Source organism: Epinephelus fuscoguttatus, linkage group LG7 (genome assembly GCF_011397635.1).
Source record: "Epinephelus fuscoguttatus linkage group LG7, E.fuscoguttatus.final_Chr_v1".
NCBI classification, from domain to species: Eukaryota; Metazoa; Chordata; class Actinopteri; order Perciformes; family Serranidae; genus Epinephelus; species Epinephelus fuscoguttatus.
The window spans coordinates 27,955,443-27,982,260 of record NC_064758.1 but is presented as its reverse complement, the minus strand read 5'-3'; the positions used below and the strand labels follow the sequence as shown (position 1 = coordinate 27,982,260).

General features: G+C 42.3%; 1 protein-coding gene across 1 annotated transcript in view; it reads right to left on the bottom strand.

The window, feature by feature from the left end:
- b4galt5 (UDP-Gal:betaGlcNAc beta 1,4- galactosyltransferase, polypeptide 5) overlaps positions 1-26,818 on the bottom strand; it is a 38,154-nt gene continuing 11,336 nt past the window's right edge. Inside the window, exons 2-9 of the mRNA XM_049580033.1 lie at positions 11,881-12,000; positions 9,908-10,021; positions 8,213-8,340; positions 6,859-6,975; positions 6,223-6,410; positions 6,011-6,133; positions 5,519-5,620; positions 1-4,495 (exon numbers count right to left, since the gene is read on the bottom strand). Coding sequence (XP_049435990.1) covers positions 4,348-4,495; positions 5,519-5,620; positions 6,011-6,133; positions 6,223-6,410; positions 6,859-6,975; positions 8,213-8,340; positions 9,908-10,021; positions 11,881-12,000 — 1,040 coding nt within the window. The 3' untranslated portion in view covers positions 1-4,347. The remainder of the gene's footprint in view (positions 4,496-5,518; positions 5,621-6,010; positions 6,134-6,222; positions 6,411-6,858; positions 6,976-8,212; positions 8,341-9,907; positions 10,022-11,880; positions 12,001-26,818) is intronic.

Genomic DNA, 26,818 nt, shown 5'->3' with positions numbered 1-26,818 from the left:
TATCTTTACAAGTTTCGTTTTATTGGTGTACTCTGACAATAACAATGATGGTATAAAAGAAAATCTCCATCATACAAATTTCAATAATCAAAAGATAATATGCCGATACACAAACAGATCCACATAAGGCTGACATCAAGTTTTGACAAGTGGCTTCAAATGGCTTCAATTCAAGGAGAGCTGCTCTCCTTACAATCAGAGAAGAAATATTTTAAATTTAGTCATCTGTATCTGTTTGTTTTTTTAATAATTAACTTTCATACAAAAAAATGAATCTCTGTAGATTTTAGAGTAGATTGTGTCGCTGGTTTGGGTGCCTGTGTTTCATTGCATTGTAAGCATATGGTGTTTTTGGCTGACACATTGCTATCCCGCAGTGCTTTCCTTTGACCTACACCTTACCCCAACTGCTGTCACTATCAAAGTGACATCACACGCAGAAACAAGGACACAGAACTTCATCTGAAGATTGATGCCAATGTCTGCCATGATATGTCTCTTCTACTGCTCCAGCATATTAAGTATAGGGAGGCCTCTGGAATGCAGAACACCTCGGAGATTGTGAGAGGAATCTAAGATTCATGGGATATATTTTTAATTTCAACAAAAAGGCTGTGCTGGGAAGCGGTGATGTAAAAACATTGATGTCGCTGTGTAAGCTTCACTAGCATTTAAATGGCACTGGATAAACCCCCAGCCAAATCCCTCCAAAAGCCTTGTTCTTTATGCTAGCATCTGTAGTGATTTAAGACCTTATAGAATTTCTAAAACACTACACACAATATTTACAATGATCGTTTTTCTTGATATGCACTTTTTTCATATTTAAATATTTTTGCTTATAAAAAGGAAAAAAATTTGTGTGAAAAAAAACAACAAAACAATAAAACCCACTGCAATAAATTAAGAAGCTTTAAGGCTGCCAGTCTTGTCAGATGCCCAAAAAATGGTCCCTTCATTTAAACTGGTACAGAATGGATCAGAGCAGGTGAGATTATGGTACGATGAAGCCTCGTTAGTGAGCAGCAGGCTTGGTCTTGGTCTAGATCGAGACCGTGTACAGTATATATACATATAACAGGGACAAGACGAGCCAGCATGCTCTCATCACAAACCGAAAAACCATTTCCTGGTTTAAACAAAAAGCAAGAGAGCACTGACTGATTTGCTCCTGTTACTTCATCAGAGTGGACAAACCTGTCTAGTAGTCAGAAAACCCATCTTGTTGATTATGGCTGATGAAGCTGCTCGTTCTATATTGTGGAGTATAGAGCCTAATACTGACTCTAAGAGTATATACGTCATCCAGAGGGCCTCTCTATATTGAGAGGTCACTCCAGGTCTGAAACTTCACCCGAACACTCAAAAACTAAAACCATTTGGCTTTTGCTATATGTCCATCTAGCTTTTAATTTAAAGCAATGAAAAAAAAAGAAAGGATAATATACAGTGTGTCATGTAAGTGTCAAGAACTAGAAAAAACACCTGTTGTGTTTTCCACAACCAGGTCACTATAAATCATTTCATATCAGTGCTGGAAAACAAAATAAAACAAATTAAAAAAAAAACACCTCAAAGTCTAGATGGAGGACAGTTAGACCTCTGTAAGGTTTAGCCATTTCACTCAAACACACATGGAAAAGAAAACTTAACACAAATGCCGCCACTGACCACGACTTCCACCGGGCACCTCCTGGGTGATTGGCTAGGAGGTAAACACGTGCTTCTGTTTGTGGTGATGAACCAGAGCAACAAAAACACAAATTAGCTTCACCTGGCAGGATGAAAAGGCAGCAGGTTTTTTTTTGTTTTTTTTTTTTTCCTTAATGTATGGATGTAAAAATCACTGGATATCTATGCCACTTATGTGCAGGTTGGAGGGATGTTTTGCCTGTCAATACTTGCCTTTACGATGTTGAGATTGGCTTCCAGTAAGCACGTAGAGACTCCCTCACAGGGAGCTCTGGAAGGTCAGCACCATTGATTATCAATTAGTATAAAAGGAGGTGCCCGGTGGAAGAAAATGGCCACTAGCATTCTTCTGATTAGGTGTCTTGCTCTTCCTGTGGTTGTCACACAAAATGGCCGCCTCCAACGTGTCTGTTCAGCAGATTAATACACACCAGGCTACAGGTCGCGTTCGGTTTCATCGAAATGAAATGGAACGCCTACCCATTTACACAGACCTGAACCTCACAATCCCACATAAATACACATTACTACAAGTTTCAGTGCATCTAACACAGTCTGTCATATGTCACCTACTACATCATCACATCAACCGCAAGAAAAAAAAAATTAAAACTGAACAATTACAGAAAATAATTCATAAAAGATCAAATAAATAAAACGAGGTCCAGCCTCTTTACTTCTTATTTCATTGTGGGAACACAACAGTTTGTCAACCACCCACGTTTCCCCCCGAAAAGATACATCTTAAGAAATGCATACAAGGCGATTTGTGTGAAATGAAGTAGCTGCATGACTAGAGGACAGACAGTGAGGAGAGAGTGTCTGTATGTTTTTGTTTCTTTAAAAAGGAACTACATTTACAGTATTGGGATATTTTACTCAAAATCAACACTGTCAAACACACAAACCAGAGAAGGGAACATTATAGCAACTGCTGTGTACTGCGAGAGTGCTGTCAGTCTGTGTCAATGCACAGTGTTAGACTGCATGCCACCGAACCGGAAACTCGACTTAGACCAACATCCTGAAGTCTGATTTACACAAACAACCTCACTGGCCAAAGCCTGGCAACAAGCCAACAAAGCTAATCAGTGGTTTAACACCTGATGTATAAGATAAGCATTTTGTCCTATCCTCGTCTAGGTAAAGAAGTTTCAGTTAAAAAAATAAAGGCAGCCATTAGATTGGTTGTTGTAGAGATACAGTTCTCACAGCACCCACAGTGGAGGAGGGCTGGCAAACAGTATTACAAACACTAGTCAATCTGAAAAATAACAAAGCAAAAGCTTCTGTAAACACAAGTGACGGTGACAGCAATCAAGTATTCTCTACCTCCAATTCTCCCGGAAAAAAAAAAGAAGAAGAAGAAGAAGAAGAAGGTGAGTAAACATTAAGGATGTGGGATCTAAAAAATAAAACTGTTTATCTCTCCCTGGCCTGGACTTGCACACCGCACACAAAGTGAGGTCAGTCGGTCACAGATTCAGGGGTGAAGTCTCCTGGAGGTCACCCTGAAGACCTTACACTGACAACAGGATACATACAGGCCATTTGCATAGCTCTCCCTCACTTATATACACACACAGACACGCACGCAGACACACACGGGTTTGAAAACGGGTGGCATGTTTGCTTAGGCAAAGGTATGTTGAATGTGAAGTTTGCATACGCAGTCATTCCTTTTCTGTCGTCCAATCAGGGTATGCTAGCACCCGTGCTATTGCATCTGTATAGTGAGGAAGTCAGGTCTAAGTTCTGCTGTCTGATATTACAGCTTATTGCTAATAGGAGAAGCATTGCTCTCCAACATACAGCCACATGCAGGCAGCCAGAACATCCAATGCAACTATGCAAACACAAACATCACAGTCTTTAAAATGGTATGTTCACAGGACAAAATATAGTCGGTGAGAGATGATTAAGGTATTAATATTCTCTAAGGTTAGGATAGACTATTTCACATACAGTATACATGACTGAAAACACTCACTCGTCATAGCATTTTCTCTCGCTCTCTTCACTTGTAGATTTGGCAAACCTTCTGCAGAACCAGCTGCAAGAGTCCATGCGGTTAAAAGTTGTTGTGTGGTCGTGTGTGTGTGTGTGTGTGCATGCAAATGTTTTCACAGGCTTACTGCATTTATGAAAAGAAGAAGTGCAAGAGCAAAGTAAAAAAAAAAAAAAAAGTAAATCAAAGCCTCAGGGACCAGGTCAGCACGTGTTAGTCAAACTGTTGTGTGCATGTGTGTGTGCGTGTGTTCTTGTATCATGACCTATTTTCATTAACAAGTACAATTGTGTAGGGCTGAGTTAATCTTTGACTGAATAAGAAAATGGATGGATGAATGGATGCTGAAGGCCAAAATGGTGCAAAAGGCATGTGGAGACTGAAGACTAGATAAGCCCAGATGAGAGGAGTGATGGACTGTGGCACAAGCAAGTGCAGCATTTATCCTTAATTTCTTTTTTAAGATTTATCCAACATACTTATTTGAGTCTCCTGTATATATATATTTTTTGCATACAAACAAAAGAAAAAAAAGCAAAGAATCAATCAACTAAAAAGTCCTAAGCAGTGCTGCAACTGGTGAGATATGGCTGATGTCCCAGAGGACTTTGATTCCCAGGTGTTTTTGCAGTCCAGCTGTTCCTACGTCAGTAGTCAGCTATGGGTGCAAGCTTTCTGCTCAAGCTGACCGTGATGTTGGTGTAGAGAGGCCTCCTGGACACTAGGGGGGAGTAGTTTAGGTTGTTGAGGCCATCCACTTTCTGTCTCTCCTTTGAGTGGCGTAGTAGACTATACCTGCCAGAACAAGCAATCAATAAATCAGTGAAGGAGAGATAAAAACAGTGGGTAACAGCTCTGCACCCAGTGCAACACCAAGCGAGTTAGACAACTAACAGTAACTGGCACCTGAACATTAACAAATAATGAGGCAATATGTAGAGGAACAGGTTTCATCATCATACAGGCATGTAAAACAGAGTGTCTGTGCTGTAGACAGAAAGTGACATTTATTTCCATGGTTTTAACTTCCTGCACTATTGCCTAATATGTTTCATTGTCAGTGACTGTAAGATTGCTCGACAGCCGCAAGACTGCTTGACGATGAGTCCTGAGTGTTGAGGGAGGGGCAAGTGCTAATTAGAGATTTAGCCCACATCCTCTATTTTATGTATATGAGCTCTTATCATCAGACAGAAAGTGCAGGGTGCTATCGCTCCGAACCAGCTGTGCTCGCAGATCGTTTGTTCCTACCAGTTAAACAAAGTGTGAACAAAAATAACTGAACCTCTGTGTGCGAGAATGCTGCACCTTGTGATATGTAGAGCACTTTAATTATATGTGGTAAATGAGGTGCTGCTGTTGTCGGTGTTATTGTAGCTGTTCGCTGCACAGCACAAGATGAATTTTCAGCAGATCTCTGCACTAGATTACTCCTGACACTTTCACAAAAGAATCATAAAGGCAAGTTTTATTTTGGAGAAGTATTTGTAGCATCTGCTCCTTTAAGTTTTTTATGAACAAATGAAAGAAACTTTTAAACCCTGGACTGATTTAAGTCACTCAGAATGTGAGCGGAGGGAGCACGATTGGAATTCAGCCCTGAAGCGCACAAGCCAATCACATGCAAAGTCTTTAAAAGAGTTGAAATTCTCTCAAAGTCACTGCTCTGGCTTTTCATGTGACTGGCTTACACCACATGAGCCTGAGATTCGTTCATCAGCTCCTGCTTTTAACCAACGTGTGTGTGTGTGTGTGTGTGTGTGCGTGTGCGTGTGCGTGTGCGTGTGTGTGTGTGTGTGTGCATGCACAGACACCAACCTTCCCAGGAACTGGACCTCCCCGCGATGGTGATGCGGAATTGACATGTAGCGTCCCTGCTCTCCATGTGGTCTGCTTACGCTGTAATTGGCAAACTGCACCCTACACAAATATAACAATGCTCATTAGTCCACAGTGTACACAGTGGTGTAATGTAAAAATACAAGAGGGAAAGGTTTTATAATAACGACACACAAAAGGGATCATTACACACAGAAACAATCAGTCAGAGTATGCAGTGTATACTGAGCCCTGAGTGTGTACAGCTGCCTGTGAGCTGCGTGGGAGGGGGAGTGGCGGCGATGCAGTGTGGCAAAGGAAGGAGGAAAATAACACAAAACTAATACAAAAGCTTGTTATGTGCCAACTGTCCGAACCCATCTCTCTGGCACGCCTAATGTCAACGATGCTGACTGCCTCATGCTGCAGCAGTGTGTGTCTGCGTGTGTCTGTGTGTGTGTGTGTGTGTGTGTGTGTGTGTGTTCTCCTCACCTGTTCCAGAGGTCATCGTCCTCTCCTCCCCAGCCCCAGAATGCATTAGGAAATCCATTAATCTTTTTGAACTGCTTCACCGTCAGGCCACTGACACCACCAAAGAACTCATTATACGGAAGCCTTGGAGGGACAATTACACATATTAAACTTCACATTAAGTAAGGAATACATTTACAGTATACGCCCGCGGAGACAGAACCGGGACTCACATGTAGGAGTACTTGTCGAGTTTGACCGCAAAGTGTCGGGGCATGTCTGTGCAGCCGTAATAGTTCCTGTCGTTCTCCATGAGGTGGTCCACGTCGTGGAAGACCAGGCAGTCCCAGTCCAGGTCCTTCATGGCCTCCTTGTAGCCCACGTTGAACAACATGGCTCGGTTAAATGGCTCCGTGCCTCCCTGTGGAAAACAAAGAGGTTGTTTATGCAAAAGCTTGTCATGTTCACTAGAGCTGCAACTCAATTAATTGATTAGTTATCAACTATTATGCCAACTAATTTGATAATTGATTAATTGGTTTGAGAAAAAAATAAACAATTTTCTGATTCCAGCTTCTAGCATGTGGATATTTTCTGGTTTCTTTACTCCTCTTTCAATATAAAATAAAAATCTTTGCATTGTTGAAAAATCAACATAATAGAGGAGACATTTTATTGACCAAACAACTAATTGATTAATTGAGAAAATAGACAACATGTTAATCTGCAATTAAAATAACTGTCAATCCACTTTCTGCTGTAAAACAGAGACATTGCCACCACCTGTGAAGTAAGCTCACTGTCTGCAAATTGTTTTGATGTTACACAGAGGAATATGTCAATGACTGTGTGAGTAGGTGTGTGCATACCTGCTCTATGACATAAAAGGCAAACTGGAGTCTCTGTTTTTTCAGCACTGGCACCAGGTGTCTCAGGAGAATGGGTAAGTGTTCATGTCGGTTTCTGAACGGGACTAGGATTGCCACCTAAGGGACACAAAATGGATTAGAATAAAACAGACATAGTAAATGGACTTGCAGTTACATAGTGCCTCTCTAGTCTTCTGATCACTCAAAGCCAACCTATTCATACACTGATGGCAGTTAACATTCACACAACACAATTTGAGGTTTGACACCTTCCGGTTGGTAGATGACAAGCTCTACCTCCTGGGCCACAGCCGTCTCGTATGAAATGACATGCACTTGCAAACACATGGAGATTTTTGCAAATGTATGGGGACATATTCTGCACAACAAAGTACACTGCACTGTTTGCACAAGTGAATGTTTCCGAGAGTTGTGATCTCTCAGCGGTAGGTAAATGTGAAAGTGTGGGTGAAGACGATACCAAAAAACACCAATTACTATCATGACTCACAACAAAAGTGTGTCAGGTTCTTAAAATCTCATTTCCAAAATGAGATCTGGCACGCATCAATCATAGACGCACTGAGGTGCTAAATGTCTGTAAAAGGTGTTTATTTTTCCCCATAGAGCCGTAGCTATGACAATCCCCGTTTTTTAAGTTTCTTTTGAAGCTCGCTAAAAAGCAAACTGTCACAGGAAGCGACGAAATGGAAAACAACAATGGCTACGAGAGAAACTATAGAGGTAGATGAGAGAGAGATTGCTGGCTAATGAGAGGGAGGGAGGGAGGGAGAGAGAAAGAGGGAGAGATTTGGTTGTCAGAGCATTCACAGTCCCTCAGGGCGAATGAATGTGAGACAGACACACAGATGGCAGGCAAGATTGCTCTGTTGGACCAAAAAAAAGAGTGATAAAAATGAGCACATAGTAGAGGAGGCTGGTTCAAACTGAAACTGGAAAGCACATTGAACGGGCTGAATTCATGTTTCGCCTGCTTCTTTATGCGTCTGAATGTCAGACAGAACAACCGGATCATCCTGATTTCACACAGTGAGCAACAGAACAAAGAGGCAACTAATGTAAACGCATGTTTGTGGCACATACTGGGACATGTGTCAGACATGCCAGTTACTGTATGTGCACTGGCGTCTGACACACTGCTCATAAATCTCCCGTAGGTGTTCAGTTGGGTTGAGATAGAGATCATTTTCATACTAAACTCGTTCAGTGAGCCCCTTGTGCACCGTATGGGATCTTCTGCATTATGTTTCTCCGCTTAACTGTGTTCAACAGTGCTTTTCAGTCAACAGTCCTTCTAACACACACACACACACACACACACATCCGCACTTACCTTCCAGCGAGGTAAACAGTCTTTGGGCTTCCAGTAGCCTCCTGGGACCATGTTAGGCTCTTCCTCCAGCAAGGATCTCTCCACCTCCTCCAAAGACACCTCACTCATATTCACCTGTAACCTGCCCTCTGTGTGTGGGGGAGGGGTAGAGGGACAGACAGAGGACACGGATTGCAGGAAGCCAGAAAAAGCCATGAGGAAAAAAGACAGAGAGAGAGTCGTGCATGTGAATAAGATGAAATAGTAAATAGAGGACAATGGGAAAAAGTATAGAGAGGGAGGGAGGAGGGGAAAAAGAACAACACTCATCAAAGCCTGTAACAGCTGCCTAATCTGGGGGCATAAACTGCTGGGTTAAGCTACTCTGTGCCATTACAACATATGTGCATGCATCGTCAATCAAAGCTGACAGAAAACACGTGGTCTCGACCATTTCAGTACTCATTACTAGATCAAATAATAGACTGTATATAAATATGGACGACAAGTCTCCACTTCCTCCCACTGTGCAAAAACGAAGCCAAAATATCCCGGACATGGGCTTTGCCATCTTGCTCTGGTGACATCTGGAACCAGAGTCTGCACAGTAGGGATCGAGGAGTGGAGCCGCAGTATCGACAGCTGTCAATCATGCCGTCAAACCACTTTTTAATAGCGTCAGATAACTAATTGAAACCAAACATTAACACTTGAACAAACATCAACGTGATAGGAGCTACATAGATTCACAAAAAACACCATTTGGGGAAAATTTTATTGACTTGTACTTTTGAGTTTTTAGTTTGGCCAATGTCTCATCTGTCAACATGAAGGGGGAGGGGCTTATGACCTATACTGAAACCAGCCACCAGGGGGGATATCCAGGGGCCGTATTCACAAACATTCTGAGAACACTTCCAGTGAGCCCCTAACTTAGCCTAATTTTTTTTAGTAAACAACTCTCACAGCAAATCTGAGCAAGGAAGGGACAGAAACTTTTATTCTAGTGATGGTGTGTGGTTGACCCCATTGCTAGGTATGATGCATTGTTTTAAAAATGTGATTGGTTGTCACAGACACACCCTATTGTGAGCCTGCCAATGAAATGAACTGCTGATTGTGAAAGTGTTGTCATTGCTAGTGTGAGCACTTTGCTGATGGAAAGTTGAGACAGACTCAAGTCATCACTGCTGCACTGTTGCATTTTTACAGTTTTCAAAATATCTTAGTGTTGAGATCATTTTATTTCTGGCGTTACAGTGTTATAGCGTCAGGTGGGAAATATGTGCATACCTCTAATGAGATCGATCACAAATATCATCCCTGCACAATGTAATCTGTGGCATTTATACACTCACTGTCATCCAGGGGTTGGAGAATATTATACATATAAGGTCAACTTTTATCTTTACATGGACCTAATCTTAACTTTAAGGGAAATTTTAAGAAAACACCACAATAATAAGAATTTTCTTAGAATTTCATGACTAGGAGCAACTCTTTGTGCCAGGAATCTTTGTGAATACGGCCCCAGATGTTTTGGCTTTCATGTCATCCATCTTAATATCCTGTCTATTGAATTAAATGTGCACAGAAGCACAATGAAAGTTCATTTAAGGTGACATCTTTTGAAAGGCTCAGACAACCTTAAGAACAGCTGTTTCACCTTAAGGTCATCTAAGGCTACTGACATCTGAACATAAACAGTGTACTCACTCATGGAGGGCAGCCTCTCAGGGCAAATCTGAGAGGGGAGGTAGGTGAAGCCCTCAGGGAGGTATGTGGCGGAAGGAGCATCACTCTCGCTCACGTTGAAGTCATAGGCATAATCTGGAATCACAATCAGAAGAAACTTAATCCAGTCTTTATCTGACTAAGTCTAGAAGGCTGTGCCCTGAAACAAGTTTGACAAAGCTAGGCTTTCTTTGCCTTAGCAGGTTAAAAAAAGCCCTGAGGCCTCAGTCAGAGATAATGAGCACCACGAAGGTGCTCATTATTAACTTTCTCTGTTAACCCAGGTTTTCTCCCTCAGGCTCCGTGTGTGTTCTCATAAAATGAGTTAAATTAATCAATTCATTCCCTTCTTCTGCCAAAAAAACAAATAAATGAAGGCGTGAGAGGAATGCTGGCAGAAACCTCCTTATCTTGTGAATTCAGAAGTTAATAAACTTAATTTAGGCTACCAATACATTTATTTCTAACCTGACAGCTGCGTATTCCACAGCTCTTAAACTTAAAACATCATGCAGCAAACTTAATACTCAAAAACTGCATTTATGTGTACTGACACTATCCCACAATGAAGAAGAGATGGAAATCAGTTTTCTTCTTGGCTGAATTTGAAGTGAAATTAATGTGATTTAATGATATCTGTGATGAATACCAAAAGATTTTCTAATTGGTGTTGTATAAGCTGTAGCGTTAATATACCAGCAGTGTAAAGCAGGCACGAAAACAAAGTGGTAACATTATGGTATGGTTTGGTTTTTAGTAATATGGTAAACTGTTAATGTATAATGCTACCTGCGATCTTATAGGAGGCTTCTTTTAGAGCCAGCGAGGGCAAATGTACCAGAGAACACTACAAAAATATTCAGTGGTTCAGTGAGAGCAACAACAACCTAGTTAATAAAATAAAACGCAATGTGACACATACAGTAAGCGCTACTGTAACTGCACAGCTTCGTTCAGTGGCATTAATGTAAGGTTACAGCTCAAAAAGCTGAATGAAGTGCATTTATAACGTACTCCCTCAGCTGGGAACCTGTATCACTCACAGACTGACATTTACTATAAAGTGACGCCACTCAAAAAGGCTGTGAAAGGCAGATTTTAGCTGATTTCAAGCCAAATGCAGAACAAGGTTAGGTCTGTGACGTACATTACCATGATGATCTAGCCAGGATAAAGGGGAGACACCTTTGTAGGACAGAAAAATCTGGCTCACTAACCCACTACTGTTGCTTCATGGTGCACCCCTTAGCTGTGTGGTTTATGTTTTGCAACTGTTTTTTTTTATCTTTCTTCCTTCTTTCACCTTGGCCTAAGCCATGAGCTCTATACACATGTATGCATCACTTCCAGTAAGACTACAACAGCTCATTTTCTTTACTTTGTTTACCCAGGGTGGGGACTGCATTTGTGTCCAGTTAAAAATTGAGCATAGTGTTAGTTCAGGCAGGACACAATGTTGCTGCTTCCTCTGCAAGCCGCTTTGCAACCCACCTCCACCCCAGCTCCTCCTTTTCACGTTGTGTCTGACTTATCAGTGTCATTTCTGCTTGTCATTGATGCTGCTCTGTTCTGTTACCGGAGGGTCTTTGCTGCTGCTCTCCCTGCCCATGTAGGCGCATGGAAGGGCAGGGAGGTTTGCTGTCTCTCCCAAATGTTTTCCTTGTTTGTATGTGAAAGGGCAGAGAGGTGTGCTCTCTCTCTGCCTTAAGACTCTCCACGTAGGTGTGTGGAAGGGCAGATAGGTGTGCTCTCTCCACCTTAGGCTTTCTGCAAAGGCACGTGGAAGAGGCTTTCTGTGTAGGCCTAGGAAAGGCAGAGAGGCCCCAGAACAGAGCCATACCACCAAATATAATACTGCAAATGGAAATAAAGTTTTCTTTGACTAAAGTGCTCCTGACTGACATACAGCTAAGCATTACCGGAACATCTTGGTGTATCACTGTGTATGTTTTTACCTGTGCCATTGATGCTGTATGCTCCTCTCACCACCTGCTCCAGAACCTGAGCCCCGATGTTCTTCACGTTCTCTCTGATCTGGATCCCTCTGGCTTGGACCATGAACACATACTCATTCACTGTGGACAGAGGGGAGAAAGACAGAACGTTAGGTCATTTTATTCTTGGGCACGCTGTGAGAGCACAAGTGTTTCTACCCAGCAGATTGGGAGAGATATTAGTAAGAATGTACCAGAGCAGGGATGGTCAGCAGCTCAAAACAGTACCTCCTCAGGCAAAACAACCCAAGTTAGTGCAAAAAATAGAAACAACTATTTAGAAGAGGCCCTTATCTTCACAAAATATTTAACTCATGACCAGCATCTTGCTCCCTTCATTCCAGCTGAAACATTATAAAACAATATATAACAGTGCCCATGTTCCAGAAAGATAAACTTGCAATGCAGGAAGGTTAATGCCTGCTCTGGTGTAAGCACTCTTCCACCTGATCTGGCCCAAACTGATTATCTGCCTTGGTGACTTAATGAGTGGGATTTCCCAACCACACATCAAGGGGCTTCATTCCAGAGAAGCCAACTATTAGAGAGTTAATCCATGACAATGGGGGAGGAGGAGGAGGAGGAGGAGGAGGAGGAGGAGGAGGGAGAGAAATACAACTTATTTAAAAAAGGAGAAAGAAACTGAGATAATAAATTAGAAATGATTGGTTGGTTCGTGCCTTCTGTGCATTAATAATTGCAATGTTATTGTTATGCCTTATTATGCTGTACCATTTTCAGTCATTATCTACTGCATTATAATTTTTTGATACATTTGTTTGTCAAATAAAAAAGGCACAAACAGTGTGGAAGCATTGCAGACAGCACAGACTTCACGTAAAAAGGAAGTGCCGAGTTTCTGCTTTTATTTTAGATTGCCTGCACACCACAATAACCACAAAGTCCTTCACAAGAACGGCCATGTTGTACATCTCCAGCATCAGCCCTCAATTAAGCACCAGACCTCACTGCATCCATATAACACATTGGAAATCTCTTTATAAAAATTATTGGATTTGCTTAATAGCTGCTGTTGGTAACTTCACCAGAAGCTTAGTGCCTGTTCCGCTCAGTGTGGGCTGACCTAAATAACACAGCAACAGCGGTCAACCTGTCAAATAGGGCACTAGAGTGGAACAAAAGCAGAGGATGTGGTCTAAATGTTACTTGAACCCACTAACTCACCTCATACACACACCTACATTCCAACCACACATGTGCGTTTGCGTGAGAATACATAGCGTGTTCCTGATTAACTACAAAAGTGACTCACACCTGTTTCTGATGTCAACAAGGGAGAAGGCTGCTTATCCAAAACTCCTGGAATAACTTCCAGTATAACTGACTGCTACTCCTGTTTCTTTATTTGGAGCAGCACGCCAGCTTGATGCTGCCAAACTGACGGATCTCTCCCTCAGTGAATCTGTATCCAACTGCACAATCTTTCGCCATTAATCCAATCAGCATTTATCTTAAAGCAATCCCAATATGATCCACATCCTCCTGTGGAAGTATCTGTGCATGCGTTGGTGTGCGCGTGCGTAATTCTGCTGAGCTCGAAATTCAGGGAGTGTGATTTGTCATTAGTAATTGTGTTACAGTTCCCATCACATTCATTTTGTTTTATACAAACTGCCTGGCTTGCAGGACTAGAGACTAGCGGCTAAGCGGTAACTAAAATCAATGTTCTCATTTTACCTCTGCAACACGCAAATGTTACAGCGCATCTGAGGCAAATCTGCAAAGGATGAAAATAATAAAAAGGAAAATAAGAACACAAACTAGATCCTTTTCACTCTCACTGTAACACACACAAGTGGAGCACGCACATGCACTCACACACACACACACACACACACACACACACACACACACACACACAAAAACACACACACACACACACACACACACACTGATGCCCCTCTGAGGCACCATATGATGGAAAACAGCTAAGAGGCTTGTGGAGTTTGATCCAGTCCTGCAGGCACCAACATATTTTGACATGTTGGCATCTCCTCCTCATGCCGGCCAAACATATGGAGATACATTATATTTACCCGGACAAATCAGGACACATGCACTGTGCATATACACACACTCTGAGCAGCTTCAGCCTGCAGAGCAAAGCAAACTATGAGAAACTCTCATCTCTGCTATGAATTATCTTCCTTGAAACATTTTTGGTTCCCTTTAAAAAAAAAAACAATCGTTCTAAGCCTGGATATTGTTTATAAAACTGCAATACCAGCACCCTTAAACTGGATACAGATCAATACAGTGCCAGTACGATCACGTAACTGGAAGCATTCAGTTGCGTAAATTGCCACCAGACACAACAAGGGTATACTTGAGCCATACTTTAGTACCAACTCTGGATATACATTGCAAAGTTTCAAACCACAGACTGTATTGCCTGTGGGCCTATCACATGTTGCATCAAATTGAGGAACGCTTGCTGTGACTGCCTGCGAACAAAACCATGTCAGCAGTCATTTTTTTTCTACTTCTGGGTTCAAAAAAGGATTGAACGCAGGTATCATTTTGACTGGAGAAGTTTCAATACTTGTTACTGGGCCAGATATTAAAGATCAATACCCAGCCCTATTGGAGAATGTGAACACCACTCTACACAAAGCAGTTGGCACAACATTCCTCTCTCAACAAACGTGCACACTAGAGACTGGAGTAATGGTTAGTGCAGGGGTATTCAAGGCTACAAACTGTGACAAATGCAATTAGACATGAGAGACCTGGAGTTTAGAGGAAGCGAACATAGTAAGCTACAACACAAGGCCATTAGCGCTGGACATGTAAGCAAGGGTATGCACGTGCACACACACACACACACACACACACACACTGCATTATGATGTGTCACTGGCAAGGGGCATTGCATGCATGCAGGCACAACGACATGATACACATGCAGACCAGAAGGACCCCCACAAACCCACCCCCCACTGCTTGTCACTGCATCAGAAACCCCCCACTGTAACCCGTCAAGCATGACAGGAGACCTTGAACGACCTTGTCCTCTATAGCTCTCACAGAACACGCTGTCCGCATGCCAAGCCCAGCCCACCTCTCTCTCTCTCTCTCTCTCTCCACTTATCTCTCCTTCCCTCTATCTTCCCTCTTCATCTCTGTGCTGCTGTCTCTGTGTAATGTGGTTTGTATCCGTTTCTGTCAAGTCCGTTTGTTCCTAACGTTTAAGTAAATAATCTGAATGATGGATTGCAAGCTGACGGGGACAATTCCAGGCACAGACCCTGCACCATATTGTACTGTAACGTAGGTTAATCGAAAAAGAGAAAGCCAGCAAACAAGCAGAGAGGGAAACGCACGCACAACTTCCCCCCTCCGCCCCGCTTTGCCTCCGAAAAGGCAATTAACTCCACATTGATAGCTCAGCAGTGGGAGGTGATCGGTCCCGTTCTGGTAGCTCCCTGATAAGAGCTGAAAGGCTGTTTTTTTCTCTCTCCTCCCAGCAGAAATGGTTCCTGCATGCTCACACACACCATACATACACTCATGGCTTTCAGGGTTTAAAGCTGTCACTCTCAGAAAGGGTCATTTTTACTGCCACTGCGTATCAGTGACACCCACAGATCCACACATGTATAAAGACACCCAGGACACAGGGCACTCTGGGCGCACATGCATCATTCCTCTGTGTTGCTGAATGCGTGTTCTGTCGACGTAGAAGCTGGATTAATGACACTATCAGTAATCTAACACTCCAAATTAGCCGTTTCAATACAGTATTGGAAAATAAACAGCTGATTACTCCGAACATTAGCACTAAATCCCTCACAATTAGCAGGAACAACCACTGTAACAGAGTGTATTGATCATCTGAGGATCGGCATAGCGCTGATGAAGATTTCTGATTGGTGGTTGTTTTTTCTGAACACATAAAACACGTGTGTTCTTTTTGAACCATTATTGGATCTCATCTGAGGGGGCAAGCATGTTATTGGCTCCTTTGAGCTTCTGTAAGTGATGCCGAGAAACCCAGAGGCCATGATGGATCAATACAACACACACAGTGGCCCCTTGGTCAATACACAAACACAAACACACAGGGCAAAGCCATGTAGGGAAATATTTCTTCTTTACCAATTTAGAACTATGAGAATTAAAATTATCGACACAGAGATAAATTTGTTTTTTTTCACAATGTGTTTCCTGCACCAGAGAAGACATACCATTCAGTCTGTCACACAGACACACGCAGATAACTTAACTCACATCCTGTTTGTTCTCCTCCGTCATTGTGTCAAAACCACTCTCAAAACCCACTTATGTTTCCACGTACGATGTGTTTGTGTGACTCATTTTACTGAAATGTATTGTGGGTTGTTGTAGACCATTTCAGAGTCAGACAGTGATCCAAGAGGCTGTGCTCATAAGCTAAGTCTAAGGGAGGTGCTCTGTTCAGATCTCAGGGAATACAACCCTCTCTGCAGAGAGGCTAACTTCCTGCGTATTTTGACAAAAAGTACAGCTGGTGTTCTGTGGAAATCCAAACTATTTTAAGCAGATTCCTCTGATGTTGTGCCACTGCAAACACACTAAGTCTGTGCCACATCAGGAAACCTGCACAGCTCTGGTATTTCTAAATATTTGAGTTCCTGATTAGATGCCATTTCCACTATTGTTTTGACCACATTGGCAAATACATCCTCCTCGCATATTTCAGGTTGAAGACAAGGAACTACATCAAACAAAGTGTGCAACTCGTCTCCTCTTGCACCATCTCATGGAGAGAAAAAAATCCCTGCTGCTCTCTAAAGAGGAATTTCTCACTTCCGTTTTCACTTATCTGTCCGCAGTCTCACTCACTGTCTCTTGTCTTTATTTATCTTTCCCTCTTCCTCTTCCTTATATCTCGCTCCATCCACCCCCTCCATCCACTCCACTTGTTATGGGTAACTTAAGGTTATGTAAGCAGCAATGTGTAATGCTTTCCTAAGGGGCCATTCTGTGCACACCTCGACAGACACATATATGCAGGGGCATAATGTGGCTGCATCCTCTTTGGGTAACCAAAGTGAAAAGCATGCTGCAATTGGACATGATTGAATAGTCACAAAGCTCTTACACTGTCATATTAGGCTCACATTTGTTAAGTTAAAATTATTTAAATGCTACTAAAGAATCAATGCAATTCATTTAATTTTACTCCAGGCCCACAGTCTTCAGAGGAAAAGGATAAAAAGTAAAAGATGAGAAGAAAACAGATAAACTATCCATTCTCAAAGTGCACACTACAGACAAAACGGTAAAAAAATTAAATATCATGATTATAGTGACCAAAATTATCAGTTATCAGTATTATATTGTAAGTACTTATACTAGGGCTGCAACTAACGATTATTTTCCATTGTCGGCTAATCTGTCGATTATTTCTCCGATTAGTTGACTAATCATTATATCGAAAAATGTGTTAAAATGTTGAAAAATGTCGGTCTGTCTCTCCCAAACCCCAAAATTATGTCATCTAATGTCTTGTTTCGTACACACACCAAAGGGTTTTAGTTCACCGTCATGGGAGAGTGTGTAAAGCTGCCAATATTTGAACATAAGAAGCTGCAATAAGAGTATTCTGGGGCACTGTTATAGTACTTTTATATGAAAAAAAGACTCCGATTAGTCGACTACTAAAATAGTCACCGATTATTTTAATAGTCATCGATTAGTTGACTAATCATTGCAGCCCTCACTTATACACATACCGAAAACATTTTCCCGATTCTTATATTTAAAAACCACACATAAAATTAGCAGCACTTTGCACTTTTTGGTTGCAAAAACAATAATAACATAGCTAATACCTCATGTAAATATATAGAAATCATGTCAAACATGCATTAACATTATGGATGGCACCATATGGCCATGAATCTGTGAGACGGTTACTACCTTTGGTTGATGTCTGGCAGTATTTAACAGTGGGTTTTTAAAAAGTGGTGCTTAAATACAGTTTTAATGTTTATTAAAAATTAAAACAAAGGGAATTTTATCATGGCTTATTCTAAAACTAGTAACCAATTCATCCCCAGTGGACACACTTGCCACAACTCTAACACCGTGTATAATTTTCATGTAGAATTAGTCAAAATTGGTGACCCCCTCCTCCTCAACATATCTAAACTGGATGACAATCATCTGTCTATTTATGACTTATTTATTAGTTTTCTAGGCAAACAGTCTTTAAACAGTTTTAATTCATTTTTGTTATTTATGGCAAAAAAGATCAAACACAACATTATTTAATTTATGACATAGCAACCAAATTCTAGTATTTCTTAACATAACACGTAGAAATGTTGTTGATTTTTACTTTTCTTACACTTCATCTATCATTAATAGACTCTCTCTCCTCATGTGTCATGTCTGGTTTTACCTCCTGTCTTTGCATGTTTTCCCACCTGTTTTCTGTCATACCCATTTCATTAGTCCTTCCCTGTTCCCAGAGTCTTCCCTCCACACCTGTTGGTCTTGTTTGCTCCACCCGAGTGTTCCTCTGTTGTTGTTAGCCAATCCCCATTTCCCTCCTTTTCCTTTTGTTACTGGTGTCGTTCCCTGCTCTGTTTCCTACCTGATGTTCCGTTTGGATTTTGGATTTGAGTTCATCATGTTATCTGGGTTGGTTTTCCGTTTAGTTTTTATTCTGCTCTCATTTGGACTTTGAGTTGTCAGCCTGTACTGGATGTTTTCTATCGGCTACATAAAGCTCACCTTTTGCTGAAATTTCAACCTGCCTGTTGGTTTGCATTTGGGTCCTCCATGAAGTGACCCATGACAGAAAGTGTGTGAATGGTTACTGAGTAGCAGATAGCACCATGTGCGGTAGCCTGTGTGTGTGAATGGGTGAATGTGACATGTAGTGTTACAGTGCTTTGAGTGGTCAAGTGCAGTCCATTTTCCGTTAACCATTAATCAAAGATTTACTGCACATTGTTATAACAACCGTTTTGTTGCTGTAACACAAATCCCAAAGCTTAGCAGTGTTTGCCTGATACTCTTAAAGAGAAGGCTTAATACACATGACCCTTCTGTCCACCTGCCGATTACTCATTGTATATGTCTGCATATGCATTTGTTAGTTCACCCAAACAGCCATCCACCCACTCTACACTTTATTTGGTACATCTACAGTATAGCCTGCAGTTTTAACACTATATGGAAATCCTTTCTGTCTGTCTGTTCTCAGCTGTTGAGACCTGGACATGGTCCTCAGTTCTCCACAGGAATGAAGAAGAACAGGTAAGAGGCCAGCCAAAGGCAGAGGATGGATGTATTAGTGGTGACGTACTAACTAAACTGGCCAAAGGGAGTCTGAGCAACAACAGCCATGAACAAGACCATCTGTGCAAAAAAAAAAAAAAAAGCTATCTTGCTCTGCAAATGATGTTAACTTACAAAAGCATACCCACATGAGCACAAGCAGTTGCAGCTGATAAAGAGGACAGTATTACTTCAGTGTTAGTTGTGGTCACATGGTACTCAGTCATAAGTGGATCATGAGGCTTCCTTGGAGCCCACAGCTGCACTACAAACACACAGCTCCTTTCACACCACACCCAGAGCGCCTGAAAATAACTGTGTGGAACTACAATTGCAGGAAAACCATCACGACAGCATTAACCAGAACTCTCGTCATGTGCATGGGAATTTAAAAACATTCCCAAGAGCTCCATTTCTCCATCGGACCGGAGGACATGAACAGATTGGCTGACTGACAGAATATAGAGAAACCTTGAGCCCATGATAGCGAAGAAAAGCACGAAAGACAAGATTCTCGGAACAGATGTCTCTTTGACAGGATGAGTACTCTGCATTTACTGCAACAGAGATGACGTCAGCACTTATCGCAATCCCTGGCATCCTGCCCACGTCCTGAGAGCATGCTCCCATTCCCTCTCTCCCAGCCTCCCACTTCCTCTTGTCCGGTCAATTTCATTCATTCAATTGTCATCCATCTCCCAAATCTTGGCCTCTGTAGCCTCCTCCCCTCCCTGTATGGGGTTAAACGCCTGCCTGTGAAGTATCCCAAAGCAAAAGGTGACCCTCAAGGAAACAGGTTTTTAGCAGTGCTCATGCACCATGCTATTCTCTTTTATTTGATTTACTATTCTTGAAACACAGACAGGAAAATCATCCATGGGACGTCAGCAAAACTTTCACTCTCGTACTTCCTGCCAAATCTTTCCATTAATTTCCTGTGTGACTAACAATAGGGGTGAAAACAAGGGCACCTCCTTAAAATCCCCCTGTGTAAAGAGAGAAACAGATTGAACCAATCATAGTTTGAACCAGCCTTAAGAAATTTTGGCTTTTCCCAAAAGTCTTAATGACTCATTCAACTTGCTGTAAGCTGCAGCTCGTCATCACGCTGCTTCTTGTTGCTCCATCCACAAATGAAAGTGAATGCAATTTTGCCAACACACGTCCGCAAACACACACACATGCAGACACCATATTGTCCTGACACATTTCGATCACTGCTATTTCATATTTCATCTACATGCAAGGATATCTAGTGTCATATTTTTCAACTGTTCCACTGTCAAGTGTGAGCACGAGCCTGCAGGTGTAACGGTGACGGAGACCTGTTGGTGCATGTCTGCAAGAAAAACTTTGTCAATATTGAGACAATATCATCAGAAGGCTTAAAAAATGACACACCTGCACATATACAGTATATAGACTCTGACTAGGGCTACATGATATGGGAAAAAATAACACTGTGATTATTTTCACAATGGGAATTTTTGCATTTTATTTTCACTGAAATGATAACGCTGTGGTTTTAGCAGGGGTCTGTACCAAACAAGCACGTTCCCTTATACCTGGAATATGATTTGTAGGCCAAGGCACCTCTGTAGCACCACAATGCTTTCTTTAGAACGGCATGTTGTGGCAGTTTTTACCCTTTTACAAAATTTGCAGCTCCCGTGATTTAGATTTGCACTTTGCCTCCACGATCTCAACAATATTTTCAACGACAATGTCAATGTCATGCTAGGCGACATGGTGGTGCAGTGGTTAGCATTGTCGCCTCACACCTAGAGAGTTCCTTGTCTAACAGGGTTGGCATGTTTGCATATCAGTGCGGGTTTTCCCCAGGTACTCCAGCTTCTTCCCACAGTCCAAAGACATGCAGGTTAATCGGTGACTCTAAACTGGCCGTAGGTGTGAATGTGAGTGTGAATGGTTGTCTGTCTCTATGTGTCAGCCCTGTGATAGTCTGGCGACCTGTCCAGGGTGTACCCCGCCAGCCCCCCAACAGCATAAGCAATTACGGAAAATGAGTGAATGAATGTGTTGTGCTAGCTCTGATATGCAAAAGGAAAAAACTGGTGCCAGGTGTTGTGGTGTGGCAACAGATATAAGGGCAGTTTTGGTTTTTTCCGTCGGAGGCCTGTGTCTGAATTACCAACAGTCACTACCCCTGGATAACTGCACCTGGCAATTTTCTATGTGAAAGAGCACATGTTAGAATATTGGATTCAACCCTGTCTATAAAGTTCAAAGATGGAGGTGAAAACACCCACTTTTTAAAATCAGGTCTACTGTAAAATAATGTACATTCATAGAAGATAAGTGAAATACTCAACCGTTGTTTGTGAGCACAGGAAGGTGTGTGAGCATAAAAATTAACTCCCCTCCTCAGGGCTGACATGCATTTATTGTTCACTGGTGGCCACTTCTCAGCAGCATTATACTTACCTCAGTGTTATCTATTTATTCTTAGCTATGGCTACAGCAACTTCCCTTTCAAAAAAAGGAAGGACCTGAATGCACAGTTCTGTACTGTATACAGTAAACCGTGTCAAACTGGACTGCCTCACAGAGATTTCCTTCCTCCTTCACCTCTCAGCTTTAAGGCTGCTGTGTGAACCACCCTGGTTAATCAATGACACTAATCGATTGATTAACCTCCAGGCCGAGAGAAAACAGCACTGCTGTCTGAGCTGATAAACACAGCAGTGCACTTGTCACTGTAAGGAACGACGAACTTTTCCCGCTGATGCACCTAAATGCCAAAGATAAAGGACAAGGAGTGGAGCTGATAACATACATTTAGATTACGTTTTTATACATGCAGTGTGATTGGAAACTGCATGTAATGGAAAATGTATGGTAAGAGATAACCTCTCCAAAATAACATGTCACACTCAGCATACACTAACACATGCCAGCAGGGACAGCATGGGGTCTAGTTTGAGTTCATTTTTGGTCTTGCACTAGTCGCTCTGCCCCTCCATCTGCTCTGCTGTCCCAAGTGTGTGTATGTGTGTGCCTGTTTGCGTGCATGTGTGACCCTCCCCTGAGTCACTGTGTCTGCCGAGCCACTACATGGCAGAGAAACACAGGGACCAGACGCGGCGAGGAGAATTACATAAACGACACAGTGGTGCCAGGACCCCTTGTTTTCAGTCTGCTGCAAGGCAAATGCTGGAAAACAGATCTGAGTGAGGAAAAGTGAGAGATGGAGAGTGGGAGACAGACAGATTGTGTATATGTATGTGTATGTGTGTGTTAGCTCCAGAGAGACACTTTCTTTTCCTAGCACACACTCAACACTCTCTCATCTTTTTCTCTGTTCTTCTGCTGCCTGTATTATTTTCTGGGTGGATAAGAGAATATATGCAGGTGGAAATCCAAGGGATGTCGACTCATTCAGGCCAGTGGCAAATACCAGTTTGGTAGGTGTCCTGGCTTTGGTCTGAAAGGGATACTATGTGTAGATGGGGATATGCAAAAAGCACTATTATAGTTGGGTTCTCTATTTGAGGAAGGAACCTTTTAGTTGAGGAAGATAGAGAGACAGATATTTACGAGAAGCTGTGGTGAGGCAGTTCTGTTATCTTGCACCAAGTCTTGCACCAAGTTTAAAACTATGAGCTGATAAATATTAAAGCGGCTGAAGAAGAAACAAACAGGGCGGGGTGTTATCTGGGTGACAGCAGGGTGTCATCTGCAACAGTACACAATCACACCATGAACTGCCTCTCTTTAGAAATGCATCCTTTGAACTGTTGCAGGTGCTGAATTAAAATACAGATTAAAGCCACTATTTTCAATATTTCTACAATAACAAAAATGCAAAAATATGAAAGGAGTGGTGATGAACCGAAAGTAAATTATCCCCTGAATATGCAGCACCCATCGGCTTTATGGAGCTTTATAGCATGTTTCAGCTCATTGTTAAGCTGTCCAGCCTTCAACTTTACACTATTCAACAATTTGCTTTGGGCCCAGGCCAGCTGCTGTTCTCTAAGGCAGCACAATATGCCAAAAAAGCTGCGATTTTAGTGGGAATTGTAATTTTTGCATTTCATTTTCACTATACTACTAAACTTATATCTGGAATATGATTTGTAGGCCGGACATTTCTGTAGCACCACACTGCTTCATTTGTAATCGCTGACTTCAGATAAGCATCTCTGATTTTTGCAGATGATGTGGTTCTGTTGGCTTTATCACACCGTGACCTCCAGCATGCACTGGGGCAGTTTACAGCCGAGTGTGAAGCGGTCGGGAGGAGAGTCAGCACCTCCAAATCTGAGGCCTTGGTTCTCTGCCTGAAAATGGTGGATTGGCCCCTCTGGGGTGGGAGTAAGTTACTGTCCCAAGTGAGGGAGTTCAAGTATCTCAAGGTCTTGTTCACAAGTGAGGGCAGAATGGAGCACGAGATGGATCAGCAGTTTGGTCTGCCGGACTGTTGTGGTGAAACGAGAGCTAAGCCACAAGGCAAAGCTTCCAATTTACTGGTCCATCTATGTCCCAACCCTCACCTATGGTCATGAGCTCTGGGTAGTGACCGAAAGAATAAGGTCACAGATACCAGCGGCTGAAATGAGTTTCCTCTGTTGGGTGGCTGGGCTCAGCCTTAGAGATAGGGTGAGGAGCTCTGACATCTGGAGGGAGCTCGGAGTAGACCCACTGCTCCTTTGTGTTGAAAGGAGTCAGTTGAGGCATCTGATCAGGATGCCTTCTGGGCACCTCCTGCTGGAGCTGTTTCGGGCATGCCCCACTGGTAGGAGGCCCTAGGGTAGACTCTGAAAATGCTGGATGGATTACATATCTCATCTGGCCTGGGAACACCTTGGGGTCTCCCAGGAGGAGCTGGAAAGCGTTGCTGTGGAGAGGGACGTCTGGAACACTTTGCCCAGCCAGCTGCCCTCATGCCCCAGCTTCAGATAAGCATTTGGAAATGGATGGATGTTGCACTTGGCAATATTGCAGTTGATAATATTTTGATTAGCTGTGCAACTCTACTGTGCACTACCTGTCCAAGACTGAATATTTTACTACTGGAATAATAATGTTGCTTAGTAACTGCTGAATGTGGAAATTAGCAACTTCACTTATAAGTTTGTCTTACCAGCTTAATAGGTGATATGTCATATGTCATGTTGTGTTCACAGGTGCTTCACCTGCACCCAAGGGACCACATTTTTTGGAATAAAGACAAATGTGATCATAATTTAATGTTTCTTTGATTTTTTTTCAAGGACACCTTGTTTTAAAGCTGTAAAGATTTAAAACCGGTCTGTGGGACTATGTATCATTCATTCCTGTTTCCTGTGGTCACATTCAGGTTGCCAGTTCTATGCTTTCTACCCAACTGGGCAACTTTGAAAGCAAAGCTGCAGGTGAAAAAATCAGTTACTGCAGGTCATAGCTTTCTGCTTTCTTTTTGCATAATCCGCAGCTGCTGGAGGAAGGAGTTATAAATACAAATTCAAATCTTCGACATTAAAAAAATTACAGAGCAGATAGACGTGTGCGCACACGGGGATGCCGATGAGAAACAGTTATTTTTAAACAAGTTTTCTAGTCGCTCTTGGCTTCTGTACCGAGTGCCTCTAGGTGGTGATAACCTTCCCCAACCTTTGTGTGTGTGTGCTGAGAAAAACTGAAACAGCAGGTTTCATCACCCTTTAACTCAGCTCCTGCCAAATGCAACTATATTGCAGGTCATTCAATCAACTCAAGATTCATCTTAGTGTCTTCCCTCCACGTTCCCTTTTCCAAGACCTGTCTCACCACAGCTTATCAGTACCTCTCATGCCCCAACTCAGCCGCACTGCATCCTTTCGTAATCTCCGATCCAAAGTGATAGCAACACAGCTTTATTTCATATATATCTTAACTTGTGCATGTATGATCTTGTTGAAACCGGTTAACATCCCCCTTAATACCCTGCAGCAAGCACATGCTATTGCACATCAAGTGCTGTTTCAATCTCAGGACTTACAGTAAGTGAGACAGTTGCAGCGTTGCTAGGAACGGGCCAGGGAGTAGTAATTCATTCCTGCAGTACCCCGCCGCTCCCCTCTGCCAGCCCATTTCCGCTTGCTTTTATATTTGGCAGCTGCCCAGAACATTCTTGTGTTATTGCAGTCGCTCAGTGTACAGCATCCACAGAGGACATACACGGACAGGTACACACATGCACGCAAACACACACGAGTACCTAATGACTCCCTCCACTCACTCACACACACACACACACACACACACACACACACACACACACCATACTGCCTCATACTCTATTTTCCTATTTCCTATTTTTCTGCTTCACTAAAACAAGCTATCAAGACTGTCCTTGGGAAAAGATAAAGATATAGTTAATAGTACAATTCATGTATTAAATATTTGTATGTATTCATTGGAGGAAGACCGGATCTGTTGCTTTAATGCACCGAGGGTTATGTAAACAACTCAAAGTGGTAGTAAATTGATTAATGACTTTCAGATTTAAGCTACAAAACCCATTAATTTCTGCCAACATGAATCCAGGCCATGACACCGATTCTGTTGATGCTCCATAGAAAAACACGTTTCAGGCGAGGCGCTGGAGTCTGCTGAAGCTGGATTTGCTGTGCATACAAGAAAAGAGGAGATGCCAGGTTTTCACACACAGTTTAGGACAGTAGTGGAACTTTTTTATCTAGTATACCAACCAAAGTCTAATAAATGTTGTCTCATCTGGCCACTTTACCAACTACTAATCTTCGTGGCCACACCAAAGTACAACATAAAAGCAGCTGGTAATTTGCACTGTTATCATACTGTGAATATAAATCAGCTTTGGCCACAGCTATGCTTTGTTAATCAACCAAGCAGCCCTCCTGAGGTTTTATTAGAGCAGCCTCATAATGAAGCTCCTACAAAGGCTCTGTGCTAATTGTTTGTGTTTGCTGCCATGGCCAACCTGAGGTGTTGATCTGGATACCTGAGAATGAGGCAGGTGTGTGTTAGAAGGCGGCATCAGGATATCCATGTTGTCAGTTAGGTTCACACTGACAATAGCGGTGCATCAAATTACGTAGCCTCCTAGTCATTCTAAAGGGACCACTTAATTGGCATGGTGGGGATGCTGCCATAGAGGGGTCTGCTAAAAGACACAGGGGTGTAAGAAAATATCAATACACTCGAGTATCTAGATAATGTTTCGATTCTCAAAATCACTTCTGATTTTTAATTTTGAAAACAAATATTTCTGGGAGTGGTTCATTGTGGGTTGTGTTTAAACTCCCAACTGCAAGATCCCTCAGTGCTGTAATTTATCTTCAGCCGCTTGACTCTCCCATTCCAAACTAACATACCGCTTGCGTAAACACAAAGAACAGAGGCTTATGAAACAGGCAGGATCATAAAGGGCGGACCACTCCCACAGACAATTTTTCATAAATCTGGATTTTTTTAAAATTAGCAATATATTTATGGTAACTCCTGCATCAGGATACATATTGCGTCACCAGATTCTTGCTACCACACAGCCTTAAAGACACAGCTTGTAACAGTTGAAATTGTGAAATGTACTTTTATGACAGATGCAAGTTCACTGATGGTGCTTCATGGGCAGGGCTCT